We start from the raw sequence: 24,387 nt of genomic DNA, 5'->3' as shown, positions 1-24,387 counted from the left end.
CACTTCTAATATAGAAAAAACCCAGCTCCCTGGAAGTGTGCTGTGATTAGACACACCAACTTGAGTTACCATGTTTGGGGGTTTGATTTTTTGTTCTTGTTTTGGTTGGTTGTCTGCTCTTTTTAGGCTTGCGTTTTTTAGAATTGTCACCACCCAAAAGGAGCTGGGTTTTGTCTTTTTTGTGGTATATTTAACACGTCTAATTTTTCGTGTCTGACTGTCTCCTCGGCTTTCTGTTGTCATTCACAGGAATTCATTGGAGAAAGTTGCCTGCATTCATCCAACTAAGTACCATTTCCTCCTTCTCAGCGGTAGCAGGGTCAAAGGAGTAATAGCAGTCACATTGAGTGGGGAAATGGGGGAACAGAGGCCAGATCCTGCTAGAAGGAGCGTGTGCATTTTTTTGCCCTAGTCTGGCCTCAAGGACCAGCTTTGCAGAGCCTGAAGAAGCAGGGTATAGGTCAGAGAGCAGGATGGAGAAGGCATTCAGCTCTGGTTCAGACCTGTGCTCCAGGGAGAGCTGGCAGTTTGCAGCTACCAAGTTGTCTTGCTTGTGAAAGCTGCTTCCTCTAGATTATGCAGTATGAAGTGAAGGTTTTAAACTCTAATTTAATCATAAAACAAGTAAAACTCAACCTTAATAGTAATCTTGAAAAGTGTTTCTTTTTTTAATGTTGGCAGAAATGACTGGCTGCCAGCAAGATTGTGTTTTTAAAGCTTAGAAGGATGTCTTCTTGCACCTTGTGTAGCTGTGTGAGGAAGGGGTTGCATGTGCAGGTACCCAGTCTCTCTGCACCCTCTCTTCTTACTTCAGACTGAGTGCATTTGATTCGTAAGTATTTTATGGGATTTTGGGATTATGACAGCAGGCAGCGGTTGCAGTAAGTTGTCTCCTGATTGCTGGGCTTCACACAGCACATTCAGCTTATTTCTGCATCTTTTAGCAGCTAATTATGCCAAAGTCAAAAATGTAATTGTCCTGTGAGAGTTTGCTTTGGAACATCTTTGGTGAATAACCACTTCTGAATTTTGCATGTTTTTTCATAATCTAATTTAGAAAGGACAGGATGTTTTTAAGGAGCAGGACAATAGTTACACAGCTCCAGTGGCTTCATTTTCCTGTGTGGAAATTGGTGGCATGCTCCTTCTGGGACCGGCACTGCTGTTTATGCACATGGCAGTTAAGCCTAAGCCCCCCTGGCAGAGGTATTTAAGAGTCATTTGTTATGGAAAACCTCGGACTTCCATGTTAGGGTCTCGAAATATTTAGTATGCAAATCCGATCCTGCTGTTGGTGGATGACTTACTGAGAGTCACAAACGCCGTGGTGCAGCTGGGGACTTGAGAAAGTGTGCAGCCATAGTTCCCAGATAGGTGGAATATAACCATAAAGAGGAAGAGAAGAAAAGACAGGAGGCAGTGGCATTAAACGACTGCCAAGGAAGTTCAGGCTGGACCATTAGGAAAACTTCGTAACGGTCTGAGGAGTTAGTCACCAAAATAAATGACCCAGGGAGACAGAGGAACCTTCAGGAGGGTCTTTAAGAGGAGGTGGACCAACATCAGTCAGGAATGGCATGGACAGTGCTGGTCCTGCCCCTGGTGAAGCCAGAGGAGCGGCCAGCCCCTCCAGGTCCCCTCTACCCCTCTGGCTGTCAGCAGCCACACTGTGAAAGCCTCCACAGTTTATCTTAGTTCAATTTCTTATTCCTCATAAATCAAAATAGTTCTCTGGCTCTTGTTACGCTATCAGCCCGTTGTGTACTAAATATATCATCCTCAAAGGGTGTTTCATGACTTCCAGCTAGGGTATGCGCAGCAAGGCCTGCGTGGCGCGTGGGTTCTCCTGCAGGGTTGGCAGCTGAGTGAGGCGGCCATTGTGTTGGGTTTCTGGAACAAGCCTTTAACCGGTTGGCATGGACAGGGCTTTACATGCCAATGTTTGGCACGCAAAGTCCGTACACTCTTTGCAACAGTGAGGGTCTCATCAGATGCTGATATTCAAGAAAACGGCGTTTTGCTTATAATTTCCCGAGTGAGGCCTTTTTTCCCCTCCGCTTCCCCAACTTCCATTCAATCCGATGGCTAATTTTAGCATCGTGCCAAATGTTTTATTGCTGTTGTCTATATATCTTCAAGCTGGTCTGTAAACCAGTCGGGATTAGCTTTTTTGCTTTTTTCCTGTCTTATCCCTTGCTGAAATCGTTGCTGTTGATTCATGCAGAGTACAGGGGTTGCGAAGCTGATGGAACCAGTTCAGTGTGGTGGCTTCACCTCCTCACTTGGCTGTAAAGCAACCAGGTGTCCTTGGGAAGAGAACCAAATCCAAGCCTTGAAGATCTCATCTTGTGAGAAAAATAAGCAAGTTAGTATGTTATTCCTGATGTTGACCAACGTATGTGACTGTCTTGCAGGAAAAAAGAGTGCAAGTCTCCCCGCCATTGACAAGAGGACCAAGTGCCTTTATACCAGAGAATGAAGTAAGTTTGTGGTTAGCTGGGCCAGGTGGGTGGTTGCTTTTGAAATGGAAACAGTACAGGACAGTTTTATGAACCTGCTTTCCCGTGGTACCTGGATGAGCTCTTTGCCAGCAAAAGTGATGGTTTCTCTGGAGCAGGCCCCAGTGGGTAAGAACCACCCTGCCATCGCACACAAGCGGTGCTGTTTGACATTTTTCCGGTTGCCAGCACTCCTGGAGACAGCCATGAGCGCCGGCTCTGCTCTTCTCCTGGGGGATGATCACTCACTACTCCTAATGCCAGGCCTAAGGGGAGGCCTATCCAGTACTGCAGTGGTATGATTTTATAGCTCTCAGAGCAGTGTCTGACCTTCAGTTTGAGAGAACCTGAAAATATGACTTAACTCTTAGACTGTAACTGTGGGTCTTGAGAGAATTTATGGTTGAAAGGTACGATTTCGCTTGAAACTCAAAATTTCTGCCCATGATTTAGCGTTCAACTTAAACCTTGATTTGCAGCTTGCTGCAGAAAGTAGAAACTTTGCTTTAGTGGTATTCTCCTGTGATCTTGGTCTTCACAGAGTATTATTTATTGATCAACTAATTATTTGGGATGGCCCACTTGAAACCAGGACCTTTTTTTTTGTTTTGTTTCAAGTAGTTGCTAAAGGCAGGTAATTCATATGCTAGAACGGCAAAAAGACATTTTGGAAGATGAGATAGCTGCTGTTCTCTGAATCTGTCTCCATTTATACACTGGCAAGGTTTGAACTGGGAAACAAACAGACTGTAAAGGCTGGTAACAAGAAAACATAATGAAGCAAAAAGGAAGAGAGGTCCAAAAGAGTCTTTTAGACTTGGGAAGAGGGGAGCAAAATGAGGTCCAGCTGGCCAAACTTGTGAAAAGGACTTCCCTTTTGTGTGAAATACAAGATGAAATTGAGTTGCCAAACTTGGTAATGACGTAATTTTTCTTGTAAAGTCAATAATTGTATAAAAAGTAGAAAAATAAGTGTAGTTAAGATTGTAACATATTCTGAGAGAATTGTTAATAACTTTCTTTCAGAGCTGATAAACTTGGTAAAGTTGCTAGCCAAGCGTGCAGGAGGAGTCACTGAGTAGCTTTCAGAAAGGAGTAACCCCAGCAGTTACCCAGTAGAAGTAGGGAACCTCCACCTGCATAGATAAAATAGCCATTGAGTATCACAAACAAATGTTAAATACTGTTTTTTAAGCAAATTACTACATTTTCCCCCCACTCCTCAGCATAAAATAATACACTGGGTAGAAAGGATGCAGTTAGAGATCAGTAACACACTGACTGTCTCACAAATCTTTATAATAATACTGCTCATGTCAAAGCCTGCTTTATTGTCGTAATGGAAGGAATATTGACAGAGCAATAACAACTTAACTATAAAGGTTCCTGTTAAAGTGCCATAAAGCTTTACAAGCAGAATAAAAAAACATGTTTGTGGTTCCATGGATGGTAATAAATCAGAAGTAGGTACGTATACAGTATGAAGGGGATGGTAATACAGGTAGAGATAAATCTCGGAAGCAATAATGCAGCATATTGCTATGCCTAACATAGCAACGGTGCAGTCCTACAGGATTATATTTCAATTTGGTTAGCAGAATTTCTTCTCCATAACTTGTACTGTTACAAGGAAAACTCCTGTCAAGCTGGAGAAGATTAGAAACCTTGCCAGAGACACGGGAAGTATGATTTCCTCAAGAAACTACTAAATGAGACAAAGATCTCTTACACACACAGGAGGTGCACTTGCTGAAGGGTAAGACTTCCTGGAGTGGCACAAGGGACACACAAGTAATAAGTGAGATAAGAGGATCTCTAATGTGTGAATAAAGTTCCAATGGTAAAAACATTCCTAAGGAAAACTGCGGAGGCATCATTTTGGGTACAAAACACAGAAAAGCTGCCATAGTGAAATGTAAACATGATGGAGCTGCCTAACTGCCTAGCTGCTTCTTCCCTTTCTTTCTGGGCCCACAAAATAAAACAGGGAAGTACAGTGGTGAGAAGTGAAAATGTGGCATGTTGTTTGCGTTTCTTTTTATGTACCTTCTATATAAGATTTGATGGAAAAATATTTGAGACACAGTCCATTCATCAGCCCATCATAAAGAAGGGAAACTTACTTTGAATAGGAGTATTTCAGCTATTGTATCCTCAAAGTTTCAGCATTTTATCTTCTTGGTTTAGGTGCTTTCTATCTTCATGTGCAGTAAACCAGCTAAAATGTTTTCTCATTTCATGGTGGTTGCAGTGGTAAGCTGGCTCATTTAATACTGTGCAGTTTCAGAATAAATAGTGGGCATTCTAGTCTTGTGCTCGTAACTTCAGCGGCAAACATGTTGAGAATGGCTGTTCTTGGTGATAAACGCTGAGTAACAGCACTAATACTGTGTCAGGGCTTGCAATGCGAGAACTACTTATACTTTTGCTGTTTCATTTCATCTTGTGCCCAAGGTTTGGATTGGTTGGAATAATTAAAGAACAGCTTTTGTTTAAAGAAAGCATTAAATTCCTATTCTAAATAATACTTGAATGTTATGGGCAAATTAGCATTTGATCTCCTCTTCAATTATACAAGCACAGAAGGGGTAGATTGCCAGGCTGTTTCTATGATTTGGTTACATAACCCAGTTCCTCTCCATTAATTTTGAAATTGGTTTTAGGGCTGAATGCTGGGGTGGTGTCTATACTGGCTGACTTCCACAAAGACAAGACTTTCCTTTCCATTTAGTTCTTGCTTACTTCCAGCTCTGTCTACAGGTTTGACTTCAAGCATCTGCAAGTTTAGCTGTTTTGGGGATATCTACAGAAAAATGGTTTTGGTTTTCATAGAAACACAGGAGATTAACAGAGGTACAGTGTAAAGTGCGCTTCAGTTCTCAGTATACAAGTAGCATCTGTACGTGTGTATTCGCACACATGCAAGCATGTGTATTTACAAATACACATCTGGATCTCCAGCATCGCCTCTTAAGTTTGTACACGAGCAAACCTTTCAGATTGCAGTATGCTTCTTTCCAGGGTTAAAGCTAGAGAAAATCTCTTTCTCTGTTAAGTTTGTCCATCTTATTTTTAAGGTTATGCAAGCAAATGGTTTGGATGAACGTACTAATCTTCTTGTGGAAGAATACTCAACATCTGGTCGCCTGGACAACATCACACAGGTCATGAGTATCCATACTCAGTACCTGGAGTCTTTCCTCCGCAGCCAGTTCTATATGCTGCGCATGGATGGGCCCCTTCCTTTGCCCTATAGGCACTACATTGCTATAATGGTATGTACCAACAGGCTATATATAGTTTCTCCTGCAACTTTGACTTGTGTTATTTTAAAAAGAAGAAAAATGGAAGGCTTTGGAAAAGAGAGACTAGTGTGATATTTTGACAGAGTATGAATTTTTGTAGGTGATTTTCATCAGAGCAAGGCATGCGTGGACAGAAGTTTTCAGTAGGAGGGGGGAATTGGCAACATATTTCCCTGTTTCTTACAATGATACACTTCTCACATGGCCACAAGAGTGAGGTTTTGCAGAGAGCGGTTAAAGCTGTGTAACCTTATTTCTTCGTATTTAACCATCAGTGTGCAGCAGTAGGATGAGGTGCAGTGGACTCCAGTCACAACAAATTCCAGATGGACACTAGGAAAACAGCTTTTATCATGAGGATGTCATGACGTTGCAACAGGGGCCAAGAGTGGTTGTGTGATCTCCATCCTTGGAGACGTTTTATTGGAGAATCCTCCGTACTGTATAGAAATGCATTGCAATATAAAACATAGCCCTTTGGAATGAAATTATACTTCTGTTTTGTGTTAGTAACCTGTCTTCCACTTGCAGCAAAATCAGATTACACACTAACGTGCTGCACTTTTCCCCTCTGTGCTTACTGATTCCAGGCTGCTGCCAGACATCAGTGTTCCTACCTAATAAATATGCACGTTGATGAGTTTTTGAAGACTGGCGGGATTGCAGAGTGGTTGAATGGTTTAGAATACATTCCCCAAAGACTGAAAAATCTGAACGAAATAAACAAACTCCTTGCACACCGGCCCTGGCTAATCACAAAGGAGCACATTCAGGTACCTGTTAAGTCATGCTCTGTAATAGCAGTAAACGTCCGGTAATAAGAATTCCTAAGAACTACACAAGCGCCTGGTTAGGCTTCATTACCTTGAGTTTAAAAACTTCAGGGCAGTACTAGAGTACTGAATAAGCCAATAAGTTCTTCTATGTGACAAACCCCACAAGATTTATTTTTAGGAATAGCACTGACTAAAATTATCCCAAAAGAAAAGAGGTAATACATTAGGTATCTCCTTTTTTTTTAATCCAGTGACAGTTAGCATGCAAGAGCAATACAGTATTATTGGAAGAAAGGAATTGATCCCTTTTTAAAATACATAGTGTTTTATAGAAAAGGGGGCCAAAAGAAATTTTATACTCACACTTTTTTTATTCTCATTTCAGAAACTTGTCAAGACTGGGGAAAATAATTGGTCTCTTCCTGAACTGGTGCATGCTGTTGTCCTGTTGGCACATTATCATGCCTTGGCAAGTTTTGTATTTGGTAGTGGCATTAATCCAGAGAGAGATCCGGATACATCTAATGGAGTCAGACTTATAGCAGTCAACAACTTCTGTGTCTGTGATCTTGCCAATGACAACAACATAGAAAATGCATCCCTCACAAGTAGCAACTTTGGGGTTAGTGTTGCAAGAAGATTCTTTTGCTTGCCTCTGTTTTGCATTAGAAAGCTTTCTTCCATGCTTTCCTGTTTAAATTTCAGGGTAGTCTGAAAGTTTTTGTCTACTCTACTGGAATGCTTGAATCTGGTAACTCTTAGGTTCATCTAGCAGTTTTCAGTGTAGTCAGTTGAAAACCACATTGTAACAGTGGGTGGTAGTCAGACAGCGCTGTGATTTTGATAGCTGATGTCACAACCCATTGGGCAAGATTAAAACTTTACTTTCAGCTGAAAGCTTGAAGTCCAGGTTTCTTCAGATAGTGTGTCGCTGACTGGAGCGTTGTGTCATCCATGTTCCTAACATGTGGGATGAAAAAAGAAATGGGGAAAAAAAGCCCAGAAGTCATCATCATAATAACAATAATTTTGACTTCATGGCCTACAATCACAAAACAGGTCAATTCTGAAACGCTTCCATGTAGATGGGAGGAACTGTCTGAAATAAAATCACTTTTTCACACTGGTATTCTAGTCTTGTATCAACCAAGAGAGAACTTCAATTAATAATTAATAAAATCTTTTTTTTTCAAATAATAAAAAATATGATAAAAAATAATAATAAAAAATATTAAATGCGGATTTTTTTCTGAAAGTGGCTCTATAATGCTTTGGTGATGTGTCCATGATTTAATACCAATTGATGATTTAGCCTCATTGCCTTTGATGGAAGATCAGGATTATGAGCAGAGTCATGAGATAAATTTTTAAAAATTAGTAGTACAATGTGAACATGTGATCAGTCAGTTCAATTGCTGTATCTTAAATTTCTGGGCTGTAAGACATGGTAGCTCAAATCGCTGGTGTGTCTTATTCCCCATATGCAGTGGTCAGTGGGCTGCAGCTGCAGCTGTGCTGCTTGTTAAAGCAGTGAGTGGCACACTAGAAAACAACTGTAGCTATGGGCACCAGAACAGAATCACAAGGAAAAGAAAAAACCAAACAATTAGTATCTTAAGAGAAATCTGAATTATAAGTACAGATCACAGAACTCCAGACTGATGTATTTCTAGCAAGGAGGCCTGGTTCCCTCACAAAAGCAAGAAAAAGTGTCAACATAATGGTTATTTTGATCACATATAATGAAAACTGCTCATTTGCTGTCTCGGGTTGTGTTCCTGTGTTGTAGTATTGCACTGTATCTCTTCAGAAATGTATTCTGCATTACCGATAGACTGAAATAAGTTACCTCGATATTAAAAGTTGTTTTCTGATAACATGTAGGGCACTCAGATGGCTTTCCCTGGGCCATCTATGTGGTGGAATATATATTGTAAGTGACTGTGGCTTCCATATTCAAACACCACCTTTTCTGCTGTTAATCCTACTGCAGTAGATTACTGCGATAGGTTAGATTAACACTTCCCAGCTCGCTTCTGGCTGTCTGAAAGCTGTTTGTCTGCGCTGTATGTGACAAAACGCATTCGGGCTCAAGTTTTTGTGTTTGCTGCTGCTGCTACCTGTTTTTGAGAACGTTTGTTGTCAAGCATGAAGTCTGAAGATGACACACGTTGTCTATCTTCTAATTTTGCAGAATGTCATGGTGTTTTTGCAGATCACAGATTCTTTAAGTGAGCTGGAGGCCTTAATGGAAAGGATGAAGAGGCTACAAGAAGATAAAGAGGATGAAGAAGCCTCTCAGGAAGAAATGGCAACTCGCTTTGAAAAGGAGAAGAAGGAGAGTCTGCTAGTAATTAGTGGAGGTATTTGTGCTTTTCCAGTTCCTTTTTATTTGTGCTTTGTAAGAACTAAACAATTGAGGCCAGTTCAGTGACTTCAACTTTTTCTGTCCATTTCTTTATTCTGACTCTTGGTCTAGTAGGAGTGTAGTAAGGGTGGTCCTGTCACTTGCTTCATCTGCTTAGGATTTCTTGGTTGGTAAATAACACCATCCTTTTTGCTATTTGAAATTTAGCTTTTGTATATTTAAAAAAAACAAGCCTGTAGACTTTTTTGAAAAGTTGGGTGTAAATTTCTCTTTCTTTATATGCTTTGTATCTATATCTATATCTTAGAACTAATTAATTCATGTAAATATTCAGTAGTATTTCACAGGCGTAGGTTCTGCAGCAGTTAGAACTTCAACAAGTAGTCTTCAGATACAGCATTTAGTTCAGAAAGTAGATTGGGATGAGGCTCAACTTCTTCACCACTTACTGTCCACCTGGAAAGGACATTTCTAACTTGCCATTCTGAGTGATCATAATACTGTGCTGTTCCACTGCCTGTGCTGTGATAGAGATTCTTAGTTTTTAAAAAAAATTCTTAAATAATGTTCAAAATTCTGAGCTGAAAGCCTCTTCTCCAGTATTTTTCATGTGCTCTGGAGGCCTTCATCTCTAACAATACAATGAAAACACAATGAAATCTATTTTCTATAGACAGGAGGGTGGGGGTTTTTTCTGAAGAAAGTGTTCAAAGAAAGAATACTATTAAGACCGTAAGAATTTCCAACCATTTCCTTATAGTAGAGCCTATGCGAAAATGATAGCTTGTGTCTTTTTAAGCAGTTACCTCTAAAATGCTTCACAGTTTACTGACACTGTGAATTCAGACCACAGCAGCTCCGGACCAAATGTGTCTGAATATTATCTAAGTTTTTTTGCACTGAGCCCAGAAGGGAGGAAGAATGTATGGTGGATCAACAGGGAGATTGTTTTGTGGCTCTCTAGGAACATGCTCTGAAAAGAAGATAGGTCCAGCAACTTCATGGCTGGATTTTAAGAAATGGGCATTGTCCATTCTTGCTCTGTTTTGATTTGGTCAGACAGTATCAACAGTGTGGGTAAATGGATGCCCATTGCAGTTTCATTGTCAAATTAGGATTTCCGTGGGTTTCTGCAACTTTAGGTGTATAAGGAAGAGGTGTTGTTTGGGACAGAAGGGTTTTTTTGATGGAATTGCTGATGGTTTTGTTGACTTTCCTCCCTTTTTGCCTTTTGCTGGTTTGAGTTTGAGGAGTCTCCATGTGTCGAGCCTCTACCTTTTCATGAAATTCAGTCCGTGTCAGGGGAGTGTGTGTGTACGCAGGTTTTTTATTCTTCACTGAGGATTTGCTGTAGCAGATGCTGTGCAAGCTTCTTCCTACACAGCCATGTTTTGATTGTTTAATGAGGCAAAGAGGAGATAAAGCAGTTCTGCAATTCTTAGATTAACTGAATTTTCAAGGTGTTAACAGCAGACATATGGCAACTGTTCTGTCAACGCATGTGGAAGCAACCCAGGATTTTAACATCAGGGTCAAATGCAGTCAGCTATGCAGTAGTCAACTTCTGTAGAGGTAGTTACACAATCAAGCCACCTGTTTATTTGGGAGGGAAAGATTGATTCCTGATAGAGAACCTGTGCTTGCTTAGTGACACATTTTGGAGCTCTTTGAAGATGCTTAGTTACTAGAGCTTCTGGCAGAATTTCAGCCTGATGTACTGTAGCGCTCTTTGCTTTCATATAATCTTCAACTGATATTTACAAGTGAAGTGTTGCTTTGCTTTCTGGTTGCTCGTACTCCAGTTTATAGAACAGAGCTGGTGTATTTCCTGATGCTGTATCTGCTCAGCATAGCAGTCACTTTGTCAGGGGTACATTTCCCTGTTTCTTATCCTAGCACAATGACTTTACAAATGGGATTCATCTTCTGATTTAAGATACCTAGCCCCCCTCAGAAGTCAACAGAGAGAAGAGCACACCTCCAGACAGAAGTTTAGACCATCTCTTCCCATTTTGTAGAAGTACATTAGATGTCTGGTGTAGGCTGACATTTAGTTGGCTCAATAAAGGGGATGGATCCCATACAAGCAAGCAGACTGGGATTGCAGTGTTCCCTTCATACCACCCTCTTCTGTTGCAGTACAAGCAAGCTATCAAGCTGCAACAAGGCTTTACCATCAGTTAGATTCTACTGTCTATGCTGTGTGCTGTTTTTCCTTCCTCCAGAGGACAGACCACACCACTCCTCCTCCATCCAACCCCCTCCCCCACCCTCCTCAGGGCTATTTAACCACTTAGCTGAACGAGCTACAGCTGCACATCATCCATGTCAATCAACCCACTGCCTCTGAGGCAAGGCCACAGCTGCATGTTATCAATGCTGATCAACCCACTGCCTTCATTCCTCTACACTCTTCGTTTGCACAACTTCTAAAAGTGTTCTCTAGTGCTGTAGTAGAGTAGTAGTTGGAAGTCAGTGCTAACTCATGGGCTAGCCTAAAACAAAGTATGTTGCTGCTTTATTCACAGCATTTGATGATGAAATAGTTTCTACAGATGTCTCCCGCTATATTGAAGATCCTGGGTTTGGGTACAAAGACTTTGCAAGGCGAGGAGAAGACCATCTGCCAACATTCAGAGCTCAGGTACCATCTCTAAAATTACATTCACTTAAAGAATGTTTGTATATCTCACTACAGGGCAAATAAGGCAAATAGTGTGAAACGTTTGTAGTGGGGCATGTTTGTTGCATGTTCCTTTTCTTGTCCTGGTCTATTAAATAATTTGCAAGCTTCCATAAATCTACCTTGAGTCTTTTACTATTTGTAAATCTCAGCCAAGGGAGTACTTGGCATTCAGTCTTACTCCAATTACTACCAGAATTAATGTTTGAAAACTACAAAGCATATCACTAAATCTGGAGTAAAAGTGAAGGGTAGAAAAGAAAGAATATATTTACTTCCCGCCAGATTTCATAGAAGAAAAATCCATTGGAAGAACTCTTCGTTTGATTCCTGTCATTTTACCAAGTATTCTTTGTCCAGTGGTTATCAATATCTAGATATGTATATGTCTGTGAAAGCAATTTGCTGAGTATCGTTCTCATATATGCACCATATCACTGGACTTTGAATGCTGGGAAAGAAAGAGTTCCTAAATACGATTCCTAAAGTTTTTGCTTATATTTGAATGTAATTTTTTAGTGCCATTGAAAGAACAGCATGTACATTTTACCTGTACATTGTCTTACATATTGGCATCTTTTTCTATGACCAGACTCATGAACTTCATAATATATATAACAGGAGGAACATTCTAAGTGGTTCTGTTGCAGTTTATATAATAAATTGTAAGCAATGGAAGAAATATTAAACCAAATCAAAAGAACTTCAATTAAAAAAACAGTAGGTGCAGGAAAGCTCCATAGTCAGAAGATGTATCTAAGTGTATAAAATAAAGAATCCATTACCATTCACAGGAAATGTATTTAGCTATATATCAGTCTCCACTGATCTGGACAATTCACTTTGTGGTCTTTATATGAGCCTGAAGTAGGTAGATACTGCCAAAAAGAATAAGGCAGAGTCAGTGCCTGTAAATCAAACATTCTGCTTAAGTACTTTAGGAGCAGCAGGCTCCCATGGAAAAAAGCTCTACAGAAGTTGAAATTGGAACCAAAACATCTCTACTCTTAAATAAACAGGACAGCTTCTGGCCTACATTCAGGGGAGTCACTTTGATTTAACTTTATTAGTATGTCCTGCTCTTAAGCAGTTTGATGTATATACACACAGCTTCCCAAATGCTCTGCCGTTAATGCTATTTAAATTGCAGTAGCGTCACAAACCCCTGCAATAAATCTAATCCTTATTCTGATAAAACAAGATGGCCTTTATCTCTCTGGATTTAAATTTAGGAATAGAAAAAGGTAATCCATACATAGCAGAATGTCTTTAAACTTTTTTTTTTTTTCCTTTTTCATTGTTAGTATGTATCAGCTGCCATTAGTAAACTTTTTTCCATCCTGGGTCTTCTGGCTTTCAGAGCCTTTTGTGATGCCCCAGGTGTCCCAGACACCTGTACAGGGCTGGTAGGTATGGCGTATTTCTCACAAGCCTTACGGTCTTTCGGACAGGCAGCTGGAAGCCAAATGTGATGTTGTGGCCTGTTTCAGAGTCGCTGAATGCCTCTGTCAGGCAGCAGAGTACTGCCCTGCCTACTCTTCTCCACTATCCTAATCGGGCTCAGTCCAGTAGACGTGCTCTGAAGTGCCTGGGTGAAGACCCTTGCCCAGCAGTACCTTTTGAAAACAGCCAGACACAGGAAGGACATGGAGATGATGCCCTCCATTGTAAAGATGGCATCAGTGATTGAGTGATCGAACACCTTGCCGAGGATGTGGCAGACTAACATGTTCTGTGTAGCTGCAGCATGGAGAGCAGTTGCATGGTGCTCTGAAGCAGGGTTGTTCTCTGATGCTGCTGTGGTGCCACCACTCTGCAAAGATTTCCTATTCCTGGTATGAGCAGGCAAGCTTTTATCCTTGCAGTCCAGGTGCTTGTCTAAGACCAAAGCAGCCTGGATTTTATTAGTTTGTTCAAGGACAGTTCAGCACTTTACCCAATGATTGTACATCCTGGCTCAAGTAAATACTGCCATCTCTGCTCAGAGCTAAGCATGAAAGCCTCTAAGAGGAGCAAGTTTTTAAACTCCATCCCACATAGAATGACAGTGGTTGGAGTGGCATAGCAGACAGTGGAAAATTGCCTCAACACTCAGAAGTTTGGTTTTTTTCTCCTGTAGGCTAATGATATCCAGCTGGAGGTGTGGTGTTGCAATGTGGTATTCATTGCCAGGAAGCCTGGGGGAACAGAGCAGGTGATATGGATGAAGGATTCAAAATGTAAATTTTTTGCAGAGAATAAAGCTGTAACTAGCAGACAACAAAAGCTGTTGAGCTATAGGGGGAATCAGCTAGCGACTTCATTTCATTTGTACATTTATATATTTCCTTCTCTTCCTGCAGGACTATACCTGGGAAAATCATGGCTTTTCCCTTGTAAACAGGCTTTATTCTGATATTGGGCATCTCCTTGATGAGAAGTTTCGGATGGTATATAACCTCACATATAACACTATGGCAACGCATGAAGATGTTGATACAACTACGCTAAGAAGAGCTTTATTTAACTATGTCCACTGTATGTATGGAATCAGGTATGGATGAAAATCCCCTGACTTGGGAGTGCATTATGAACTGTGTAAACAGAATGGAAAGCGAACCATGTGAAAAGCATGATTTTAGACTCAGGGTTTTAAAGTGGAAGTGGTACCTCAGTCTGGAAGCTGGAGTGGTTTTGCTGGCATGTCAGTATAACTTCCGCTTCCATTGGAGAAAATTATTATGGATCAGGGTGAGGATTATTACAGAAAGGTTTTCTCTGAAGCCAGCCTGTATCCTTTGTTCAGAAAAGACAGTGTCCTAGTACTAAGCCTTTCAGAACCTTTTAGCAGGTGGTTTTCTAGTGTGTATAATAAAGGCTCCAATTCCCAAACTTAAGAGCATAATGCTGAAAAGACCATGCTTTTAAAAACTTACATCCAAGAGAATGATTGCCTGTGTTCCTTAGGTATGATGACTATGATTATGGAGAAGTTAATCAATTACTTGAACGCAGCCTGAAGGTTTACATAAAGACAGTGACCTGCTACCCAGAGAGAACTACCAAGCGCATGTACGATAGTTACTGGCGTCAGTTCAAGCACTCGGAGAAGGTACATATTTCAAAGCTAAACTGGCTTCAGAGACCACCATGCTGTTTAAAAATGAAAACACAGCAATACCTAAAAATAGCAGTATGTGTCAAACTGTTTTTAACCAGAGGAAAACAAATGAGATTAATTCATTGAGTGTTGGATATCAGTTGTAGAAAAATACTCCTCAGTGTACTGGAAATACTGATTCTTTTTGTTGTTACTATTTTGAGTGACTTCTCCATAAAATTAAACTGACAGCTGTAATAGAGAATTGGATAAACTGGGGAATGGAGAAGTGGTCAACTGTGCCAATACTTGGGATCTGGGGATCAAAAAAGACATTAACTCATACACGTACATGTGTGTGTATATATATTTTTATATATATGTAAAATCTTTATGGTATTTTTCATTAATAAAAATGTCAATGTGTCTTCAGAAATGCACATTAAATGCTTCCTGACCAGGATTCAGTGCTTATGTGCCTGCTAGCCTATCTGGCACGTGAACTATTCCTTATTCTGCACGCCCGTATAGCAGTTACACATAGTAAAGAAAACCAAATATAATTCATAAACAATACCATTAGGATACAAAAATGGTTTTATTGGGACTTCTCAAATGGAAGATTGCTTAAAGTAGCAGTTGAGGCTAGTTCCTTGCAGTCCTAGGGTGTTGTCTAGTATTGGTGTACTACACAGCTGTCTCAAGAGGAACTGAAGTCCTGTGGCGGGGTACAGAGAGAGAGGACGTAGTCTCTTGCAGCAATACTTAACTAAAGGTTAGAAATTACAGCCTAAAAGAATAAATGGTGTTGCGTCCAGAGGTGAACTAAATGGCTGATTTAATTTTTAACAGGTTCATGTCAATCTACTTCTAATGGAAGCTCGTATGCAAGCCGAACTTCTGTATGCCCTTCGTGCCATAACTCGTCACTTAACCTGAAGCATTCGCTGGGCAGGAGTAAAGGAGTTTTTACTGAGTATGTAAAGACCTTTCAAAATAGATACACACCAGAAGCTGTTTGTGATGTAGCATCAGGTTATTCAATTCTCTAGTGTCAAAGTTTAGCCGTGCTTCTTGACGGCTGTAATGTGCAATGACGTGTTTTATTTTCTTGATGCTTAACATTACTAATGATAACAAAAGTAACACTGAGGAGCACTACTCTGCATTGTTTCCGGCTGGATTTCTGCACAATGGTCAGGATCCTGAAACTGTTTTTATTGTATCCAATCCTAGCGCTTTGTTCTTTAAGCACTGGAGTGAAGTGCTTAGAAACTTCTTTTTCCAAGCAATCATTTTTCAGATTAGTGGAGTCCAGCAGAAGGTTGGTTTTGCCTGTCCTGAGAACGTACCACCGTGTCGTGACTTGTGACAGAGACGCGCAGGCTGCGTTGCATTGAATTGCCCACTGGATTCTTCTGTGTCTCCTGGAAACTGCTTGCCAGTCACTGTCTTACTACAGCAATTGAAGGTGTTGTGAGATGTGAATGCAAACATTGAGCACACTTTAATGTGAAGTTAATCATGATAAACCCTACGGCATGCTACTGAAGTGCAAAATTCATCTGCTTTGTTGCGCCCCTTCCCAAGAGAAGAGGCCTCACGATTTGCCATTTCAGCCACATTTACTGTGTTTCAGTCATGCACAATCTTGTTGTACTGACAGTCACCCTCAGTTGTCCTCACAGTATCCATGCTCATCACATGTTGCTATATGTTTAGTTGGCACCTATAAAGTTAATATACAGGCTGACCAAAAATAGGGTTGTGGGTTTTTTTGCACTCTCTTCTTTCTCAGTGTTTTGACTAAGGAAAGTAAAGGAAGGCTAGCATATCTGTTCTTTCATATTGGATGTATAGAAATTTATTTCCCATAACTTTTTCATAGCATGAAATTTTAATATTCAAAGTTTAAAAAGTTTCTATGCATTAGTGTGAGTGAACAAAAGAAAAGTGCAATATTTAAAAAGAAAGCGAGCTTTTTTCCCTATCATGCCACTGCTAAAGTGTCCTTCTTATATAGCCATAAAGAAATTTCAAAACCAAATTTCTTTATTGTCTAAGGCCTAGCAGTTTTGTTTTAGCTTTTACGGCTTGAGACAACCTGATACTGAGATGCCAAAGCATCCCCAAAACAAAGCATTCTTGGACAACTGGTAATATTGGGGAAGGGAAGAAATAAGCTGCCAAAAATGTCACACTTTTGTGCTGTTTTCTGTTGCTTTTGACTAATTTTTAAGAGCACAAAATGTTGATATTTATAGCTTTATTTTGTATTGCATTTAATGAACCAGTGAAGTGCCTAAAGAGATGCTTAAACTTACCCAGTAGGATGCAAGTTGTCACTGCTTCAACTTTGTCTGTTGGTTTGGACTTTCCATATTTCGTTGAGGAGGGTGACCTTTATTTCTGTTGCGTACATTCAAAACTAACTGGATAGGTTTATTTTTAATGTTCCATCGGATTGTAGAAGTTAATACAGCATTTTTTTTCATTGGTGATTGCAGAATAGTTTTAAAAAGATAACTATCAGTCATATCTTAACACTTCTCATTGACAAAATCATGGACCAGTACGCTACTAAAGTTAGTTTTCTCTTTTCTTCCCTTTTCCTGATACCTTGCTGTGACTTCGCATGTTGTTTTTTTCGCTTTAATTGGAAAGCTAAATGATTGTACACTTTTCTGCACTTTCAAACTGCAGACCCTGCATGTGAAAACCCTTTTGAGGAAGAAACCAGTAATATTTTTTTTTAATGTAACGTTGGTTGTTTAGAAGAATACCCAATAGACAGCATTGGACTCTCTTCTAGAGAAAGCATTGGGTAAAACATCAGATTTATTTATCTTGTGTAGCTAACTGCAAAGATTTCTCAGAAGCATTGAGATGCTCTATGTGTGAACTTAGGTTAACTTAACTTTCTGAGTTGTAATGATACTTTTTCCTCCCTCTTGTGGCTGTAGTGGCCATACCTGATGGCTTTTGTGCATAAAACAGTTCTGCTGAGAGAAGTTTTCATGCAATACTTTTGCTTTTTTCAAGCGATGGGAACTGTACAGTACTACTTCAAATTCCTTTGCTTTGAAAAGTCAAGTAGTTCTCAAGAAGCACGGTTGAGCTCTGGAAAGGAGATGAAACTAGATTCAGGTAACTAACACAACGGCTTAGTTTCCCTTCAGAAGTGCAAAGACTTTTAAGGTAGGTTGAGTTTTATGTTTGGAAACATGAGTGCCTTTACTTCTTTCCGTATGAAATATACTTGCCAGCTCAAATGCCTTCTGAGCAAAGTACATGAGCAGATTTGGAATACAGAAACCATAAATGGATTGCTTCATAAAATTTGTAGTAAGCCAGTGATTTCTTTTTTTTAAGGTGCCATATCAAGTCACATATGGCCTGGAAGACATTCCACAGTAGGAAATGTCATTGTAAACTAGTTTGCAATTCCTCTGTTTTTTTCAATATTAAATGCAAACTTGAAACTTCTGGAAATTTTTTCCATGTGGCTTTTTTTTTTCCCCCAAAGTATTGCATTTACAGTGTAACAATTTATATATAGCCTGGTTTTTATACTCAAATTTATGATTTTTGATAGGTGTTTGTTCAGAATAGGTATTTAAAGTCAGACAACTCTACCATACACTTTATGCATGTTTTAGGCTCCCACTGTGCCAAATTTTAATGTGCAAGTGTTCTTGGATTTTTTTGCATTTTTAAAGCACTCATGAATGTGAATTTTCACACTTTATTCGTTATTCTTATTCTTAAGAGCACTGTAATCATTGGAAGTGTAGGTACTCTCCCTCTGTGTTCCTTTGTTGGAATTGATATTTGCCAGCATTAATGTTAGCCCACAAAATCCCAGCTGTGACCAGACCAACATAAAAACAAAGTGTACGGTCTCCTGTCTGCTGAAGAGGAAACTCGGTAGGCACAAATTAACCAGCTAGCACAGGGAATGCTGCAAGTAGGGAACAGAGCTTTTGAGCATGGACAGCTTCTTGTCATTGCAGAATTGCTTCAAGATGTGTATTGCAATAGAGTACATTCTTGCTGAAATTCCTCCATTTTTTGGGTAATGCAGTGAAGAAATGCTGATTGGAGAAAGCATTTGCATTTCCCAGAACACTCTGCCTGCAGCCGAACGTTACAAGAGTGCCATCATACAGGAACAGAAACCATTTTAAACTAGGGCAGGGTTTGTGCAGATAACTACTAAAGCTAGCATTGTGGTATCGTGTGAGAATTCTGGCGAGCTGGAGATGAGTTTATTTTCATCAAGACTGAACTGAAACATACATTCTTTCTCCTAAAGCCTTCACTAAAATGAAAAGGATGTACCTTCAGACTTAAGAGTCACAGAATTGCCACTGTCAGCTCTTCCTATGTATTAAAAAAGCCTTAAGGACAGATAAATCGGTGATTGTAAACAGTTACAAATGTAGATCTCTATAAATTTAGAACAGATCAGAACAAAAAGGAAAACATTTTGCTTCTCTGTTACTTGAGTGCAGAAGGTCAAAGCACCAAATTCTTCAAAAGTATTTTTGTTTGTAGTGATGCTGATAGGTGTTTTCATAGGATTTGGAAAAAGCAGCTAGTTACCTAAATTTCAGTGGGAATTTAAGCACCTAGGCACTTAGCATAAAACCTACAAGGTGCCCACTTGCATTTTTGAGTCAGATTTTTAAAGATACTTAGTTGCCTAAATTCCATAGAATAAAATCAGTTTCCATAGAGATTAAAGGAGTAATGTGTGGCAGATCCATGTGATTTGCAGCGATTGTTAGTGAAGTGGGTTGTTCTGGGGGCTTAATGTAGGCTTAGAGAAACCTCTCCCAAAGCAGTTAAACTGTAAGTTGCTGCTCTTGCAGAACAGGTTCTCGATGTTTCTCTTGCATGTATGTTTTCCATGAACATAGGCATGCATTTCAGGCTCGTGTTCCAGAGTTTGGACTCCCTTTTAGAAGAACTGGATTATTTAACCTCTACTTGCAGAGATTTATTGGCAGTAGCGAGTGGATTGCTTGTGGCTGAACTAAAAAGTTTTGGCCAGAAAGAAATATTCCAGATCTTCTTGATTTCAAGTGATGTTCTTTCAGTTACTTTCCTTAGAGGTTTGGATCCTCCTCCCGTAAATAAGGGGTGATGTTGCACAAAAGGAAGGCAAAGGAGATGGATTCATTGTAAATGAACTTTCTCAGAGCTGATCTGAACATAAAGATGTAAGAATTGGTTTGCTGTTAGCAGTCATTCCAAGAGCTGGATGAAAATGTCAGTTACTATCTGAACTTCAGATTTATCCTCCCTAATGTCCCCCAACGCTATGTTTGTCTGAAGAGATGCATCCACCAGCTTTTCCACGTTTGGGAACCGTAAATGAATTTTTTTATCTCCAAATGAATTTAACATTGCATACCTGCTGCATAGATCACAGGTGTGGGAGATGGAGAGAGCACAGTAGTATGAGGAAACTTTAGGAGCATCTTGATCAGTGTTAACTTGTCCCTTAGAGCACGTCCTAGCATGCAGTCATGCTGCTGTTCCCCCAACACACATAGGTCTCTCTTGCAAACATTTAATCCTGCTGGGGCAGTGACCAGAGGCAAAAATGGTCATTTTCCAACCACCACCACCCTGCATCAAGTGCTTCCTATCTTCTCAACTCACAACCCCTAGCAGTCATGCATGGAGAACCTCCTAGCCTTAACCTTGTGAAACAGTGCTAGGTTCCTGTATCACCGTTTGCTGTTGAGTTCAGAGGGTCAGAAACACTTAATTGCCATTTTAGGTTATTTCTGGACAGGAAAATTCTACGTTTCGTTCGTGAGGATGACACTCAGTACTTGCTTACATTTAGGTAGCATTTGCCAGTAGCGTGTCAGATCCCATCTCTGGAGTTGGAGTAATAATCCAGTGGATCCACTAAGGAAAGCCTTTCTTTGGCAAAACTCCCCGTGCTTGAGCTGTTCAGCCATGCAGCATGGTTTCTTTGAGGGACATCTAATGGGGGATTTGAGGTCCTCTTGTGCCAGGCAGCCTTACAGGGTTGTTGGGTTGGCAGCTTCTCGGGTTCCTTGCAGCCGGGCAGACAGTGACCAGCCTCTGGAAGAAGTGGATTTGGGTTTTTCGCTTATCTGTGGGATAAATCCAAACATGTGGCATGGAGTGGCTGCGGAGACATAGGCAGGGTTGGATGTTCTCACGGGTACCAAGTGTCATCAGGGCTCGTGGAAAACAGAAATCTGAATTCTGCTGTCGTTCCTGACAGTAGTTAGAGGTGGTACTGAAGATACCCGTTAATATACTAGTTGCGGGGAGCAAGCCACACTGTCAGCGTTAGAAGGTGCAGACCACAGGTGCTCTCGAGGGGACACAACTAGCACAGGAGGAGTTGATACGTTGGTCAGTTGGTCAGAAACTTCACTGATGTGTCTGAGAGGTTCTTGTGTATGTCTGCGCGTAGGGGACATGGTGGAGACGCCTCCTTACCGGGTGTCCAGAGGGCTTCTGTAGTTGGGCAAGAGCTGGGACCCTTCCTGGGAACTGTTCGCTTCTGCCTGAGAAGAACGTGCCGCTGTGCAGTTACATTTTCTTGTTCCCATCAGCCCTTTGAAGGTAGTTGTGAGACGAAGTGGGTGAATCGCCAAGCATTGTGTCTCCAGCTGAGGGGTCTGGGGGGGCAGCGACAGCAGCAGATCCAAAGGCGCGTGGTCCAGAGCTGTTCCTCATTGCCCACTTCATGCTCATATTGTGCCACCAGACCCAAACCTCTTCCTGCCAGCCCGGCTGCCGCGTGCTCAGGGTGGCAGGGATGCGGCTGCTTTTAGGGGAATAATAATTAGGCTACGGCTCTTGGACTCCGCAAGGCGACACAGTCGGAAATCTTTTCACGGCTGTGACTGGAACTGGATATAAACTGTAGCTTAAAAAAATAGAAATTTTGTAAACTTGAAATCTCTCAGTTTTACCCTTTCCTCCTTTTGCTGGAAAGCCACACAATGAATGTATATGCTTTATCCTTCTATCCGACATAACTGAAAATCAGACTGCCAACTCCTTGTTTCGTATTAGCCTTTTTTAAAAAAAAAGAAAAAGAAACGTTTGTGAGCAATATATGTAGCATGCTGTGAACGTCTGTTTTGATCTTTATAGTTACTCTTTAATCCATCAGTATTAACACCAGTTCTTTTTTGTGTTCCCCTTGGTACTTCGTATGCAGTGTAAGCAGAAGCTGTGATCGGCTTTGCAGTCCTGTGCCGTGTTACTGTAACTCCTTGATTTTTTAGGGAGCACCTGACTGTGGGCCACCCTGGGGCAGGCAGCGTGCCCGTACACAACTGCCACTTTTCAGTCTCTTGTACTATGTATAGTTTTAAGTAGAATAAGCTTTTTAACAGAAATATTGATGCGGTTTATGAGTCACGCAGGCTGCAAGTGTCTGGTGTGTGAGAGTCTTTGTATTTATAGTTGTTGGGGTTTGGTTTTTTGTTTTGTTGTTTGGGTTTTTTTTTTTTATTTTTTAATTCATAAAGTAGCAAACTTGATAAACATAGCCACTTTAAACTGCTCTTGCTAAACAGACCCTGCTGTAGATGAAATACCACTGTAGACACAGGGAGGTGCACCCGCAGACCTCTCCTGACCATGGGTGAGCTGAGCCCCCTCTCTGCAAAAAGCACGGTCCGAGCTGCACGGCCGCCCTGCGTTTGGCTGCATTTGGACCCAGACGCCAGGAAGGCCGGGATCTGGCGTGGGTTTCAGCCCCCCCGTGCCCATAAGCCTGCCACTGGCTGGTGCACGGGGCAGACGTGAGCCTTGCCAGCATGCAAGGGATGGACGGACCAGCTGCTGGACCAGAAACGTGGGCACGGCATTTCTGCAGCTGAAAAGCTTCCAAGCCTCTGTTGAGTGCAAAAATTAGCCCTTGATTTGCTGTCTGCAGGGCCCGGCACATTGGGGGTAAGAAGTGGCGTCGGCTCCCCGTTGGCAGCTGTGGGTCTGAGCCCCCTTGGCAGCAGGCAGGGCAGGGCAGTGCCCAGGAAAGGTGGCGTTTTGTCACATCTCCCACCTCTCACCCTCTGGACAGCGGGTAAATTGTACCCAGCCCCAGGCCGGCAGCTGTCAGCTTCTTGCCTCCTGCCGCCCTGGCCGCACGGGTGGTCAGGGGTGGAAGATTAAGGACAAAGCTCTGATTCTGCTGCTCCATCCCACCACCACAAAGCGGGGAAGCATGGTAGCTCTGTGGGTCCCATGGTCCCTACAGCATCCCACAGGCGGGTGGCACATCACCTGCCTCCCAGGCCACCACCTGCCCTGAGCTCCAGAGATAAGCCATGGGCTCCATGCTTTCGCAGGAGGCTTGCCTGCAAGGTGAGGCAGCTGCTAGGAGCTTACTGTGGGTTTCCACAGCAGCTTTTATCATTTATTTTTTTCTGTTGTTGCTGGTTGGGTTTTGTTTGGGTTTTTTCAATATTTTTTTTTGTTGGGTTTTGTTGTTTGTTTTTTTTTTGCAGAGGACAGACTGACTAGTGGGATGGATTTATTTTTTTGTGTGTGTGTGACTTTTGTTAGTTTTTAAGTTACCCGACTTGAATTTATCTGAACAGATGCAGAAGGAACTTCTTTTTTTGTGAGTTAAGAGACAAAACGCATTTTTAAACAAAGGAATCATGTATTAACATTTTAACAGCAATTCATAAATCTGCACTTTTTATGAGGTTTTGAAAAATCTATTTATAGGTACGGAACAATGGGGTTTGTTTAAAACTGTATCACATTTATACTTGCTGAAATTACTTTCATTGTTATCAGTAGGAATTTCATTGGTTAAATAAAATGGATAAAACCTGTCTCCTGTTCGAGCATCATTTGCTGCATGCTGGGGAACACACCTCTGGGGCAGAGCATCCCATGTTTCAGGACAAGATCCAGCCCTGGAACTGTCATTTTCCTCCATACCTTTGTCCTGGCTTTTAATCTGTGTATTGTTTAATATATATAAATTATTTAATCTATATGTAGATAATATAGGTAATAATTCTATTTAATCTGTGTGAACATAGGTCCTGAAATTTATAGCACTTGCCAAAGGGAGTGTCTTTTAAACAGGCAGTTGTCTGTGATGAGGGAGGGGGCGATGGGCATCGTGATGTACCGGGCTTGTCACCTTCCTCTTGGAGCAATGTTTTGTGAAAGCCATGGGCAGTGGGATGCACCAGGAGCTGCTCCATCTTCCAGGGAGCCCTGAGCGAGCCCCAGAGCAGAAGAGGGTGAGGGCTGTAAAACAACGAAGGAAATGCGAAGGAGAGAGGAGGTGTGCGCCGAGGGTGCTGGCTCAGGGCAATGCCAAGCTTGCCTAGCAGCTCAGTTGCCCCCCAAGCCCCCGCAGTCCTGCTGTCTGCCCCATCCAGCCCCCGGGGGAGGGTGGCAGAGTGCTGGGGGATCAAAGGGGGGGTGTCCTGGGAGAGATGCTCATGTCCCCCCAAAAAGACAAAAAGCAGTTAACACAAGCCATGGACCTGGGGTGGTTTTGGTGTGTCTTACCCTCCCACTGCTGGGTGCTTAGCCAGCCTGGCCTCCCCTCACCCTGCGATGGAAATAACCCCCAGACAAACCCAAAAAGCCCGTTTCCAGTTCTGGTAGGGCTGGTGCGTGCCCTGAGGAGGGCTGTGACCG

The 24,387-nt window shown here is 41.5% G+C and overlaps 1 protein-coding gene across 4 annotated transcripts in view; it reads left to right on the top strand.

The window, feature by feature from the left end:
* The window catches only part of SESN3 (sestrin 3), a 53,141-nt gene extending 29,580 nt beyond the window's left edge, over positions 1–23,561 (top strand). For 3 of the 4 annotated variants that reach the window (XM_080376995.1, XM_080376998.1, XM_080376997.1), the window contains exons 2-10: positions 2,415–2,480; positions 5,576–5,773; positions 6,394–6,576; positions 6,965–7,201; positions 8,774–8,942; positions 11,476–11,591; positions 13,973–14,163; positions 14,577–14,721; positions 15,562–23,561. In XM_080376995.1, the coding sequence (XP_080233121.1) occupies positions 2,415–2,480; positions 5,576–5,773; positions 6,394–6,576; positions 6,965–7,201; positions 8,774–8,942; positions 11,476–11,591; positions 13,973–14,163; positions 14,577–14,721; positions 15,562–15,648 (1,392 nt within the window). In that variant the 3' untranslated portion in view covers positions 15,649–23,561. The remainder of the gene's footprint in view (positions 1–2,414; positions 2,481–5,575; positions 5,774–6,393; positions 6,577–6,964; positions 7,202–8,773; positions 8,943–11,475; positions 11,592–13,972; positions 14,164–14,576; positions 14,722–15,561) is intronic. The other variant, XM_080376996.1, reaches the window with a different exon arrangement.
* Positions 23,562–24,387: the final 826 nt, after the last annotated feature.

Source organism: Falco punctatus, assembly GCF_963210335.1.
Source record: "Falco punctatus genome assembly, chromosome: 2".
Taxonomy (NCBI): Eukaryota; Metazoa; Chordata; class Aves; order Falconiformes; family Falconidae; genus Falco; species Falco punctatus.
This window is presented reverse-complemented; position numbering and strand designations above follow the sequence as displayed.